Source organism: Apaloderma vittatum, unplaced genomic scaffold (genome assembly GCF_000703405.1).
Source record: "Apaloderma vittatum isolate BGI_N311 unplaced genomic scaffold, ASM70340v1 scaffold29024, whole genome shotgun sequence".
In the NCBI taxonomy this organism is placed as follows: domain Eukaryota; kingdom Metazoa; phylum Chordata; class Aves; order Trogoniformes; family Trogonidae; genus Apaloderma; species Apaloderma vittatum.
The window spans coordinates 2697-2990 of record NW_009712581.1 but is presented as its reverse complement, the minus strand read 5'-3'; the positions used below and the strand labels follow the sequence as shown (position 1 = coordinate 2990).

At 59.2% G+C, this 294-nt stretch overlaps 1 protein-coding gene across 1 annotated transcript in view; it reads right to left on the bottom strand.

Annotated features, from left to right (window-relative positions):
* LOC104272938 (telomerase-binding protein EST1A-like) overlaps positions 1–294 on the bottom strand; it is a gene marked incomplete at its 3' end in the record, with an annotated part of 27878 nt that overhangs the window by 25922 nt on the left and 1662 nt on the right. The window contains exon 2 of the mRNA XM_009868055.1: positions 174–286. Within this exon, the coding sequence (XP_009866357.1) occupies positions 174–286 (113 nt within the window). The remainder of the gene's footprint in view (positions 1–173; positions 287–294) is intronic.

The window sequence follows — 294 nt, the reverse complement described above, 5'->3', positions numbered from 1 at the left end:
ACAGACCCAGCGCACCAAAAGTCAGCCAGCCGCTGCCCTGTGTCCCAGTCTCTGAGACACTGACATCTCCAGCGTACCAGATCCCCAAGGATCCCCATCCCCTGGATAACAGCTCTGGTAGATCACCCTGGAAATGACTCGATCACACGCCCCTCGACAGCACAGCCACAAACCTCAGCTGGGTCATCTTCTCCAGCCCCTCCGGGCTGATGCGGTCTCTGGAAAGCAGATTGCTGAGCTGCTGCTCCTGGTTCCCAGCCTCGCGGAGGAGTTTGCTGAGCTCCTGCTGTTGGA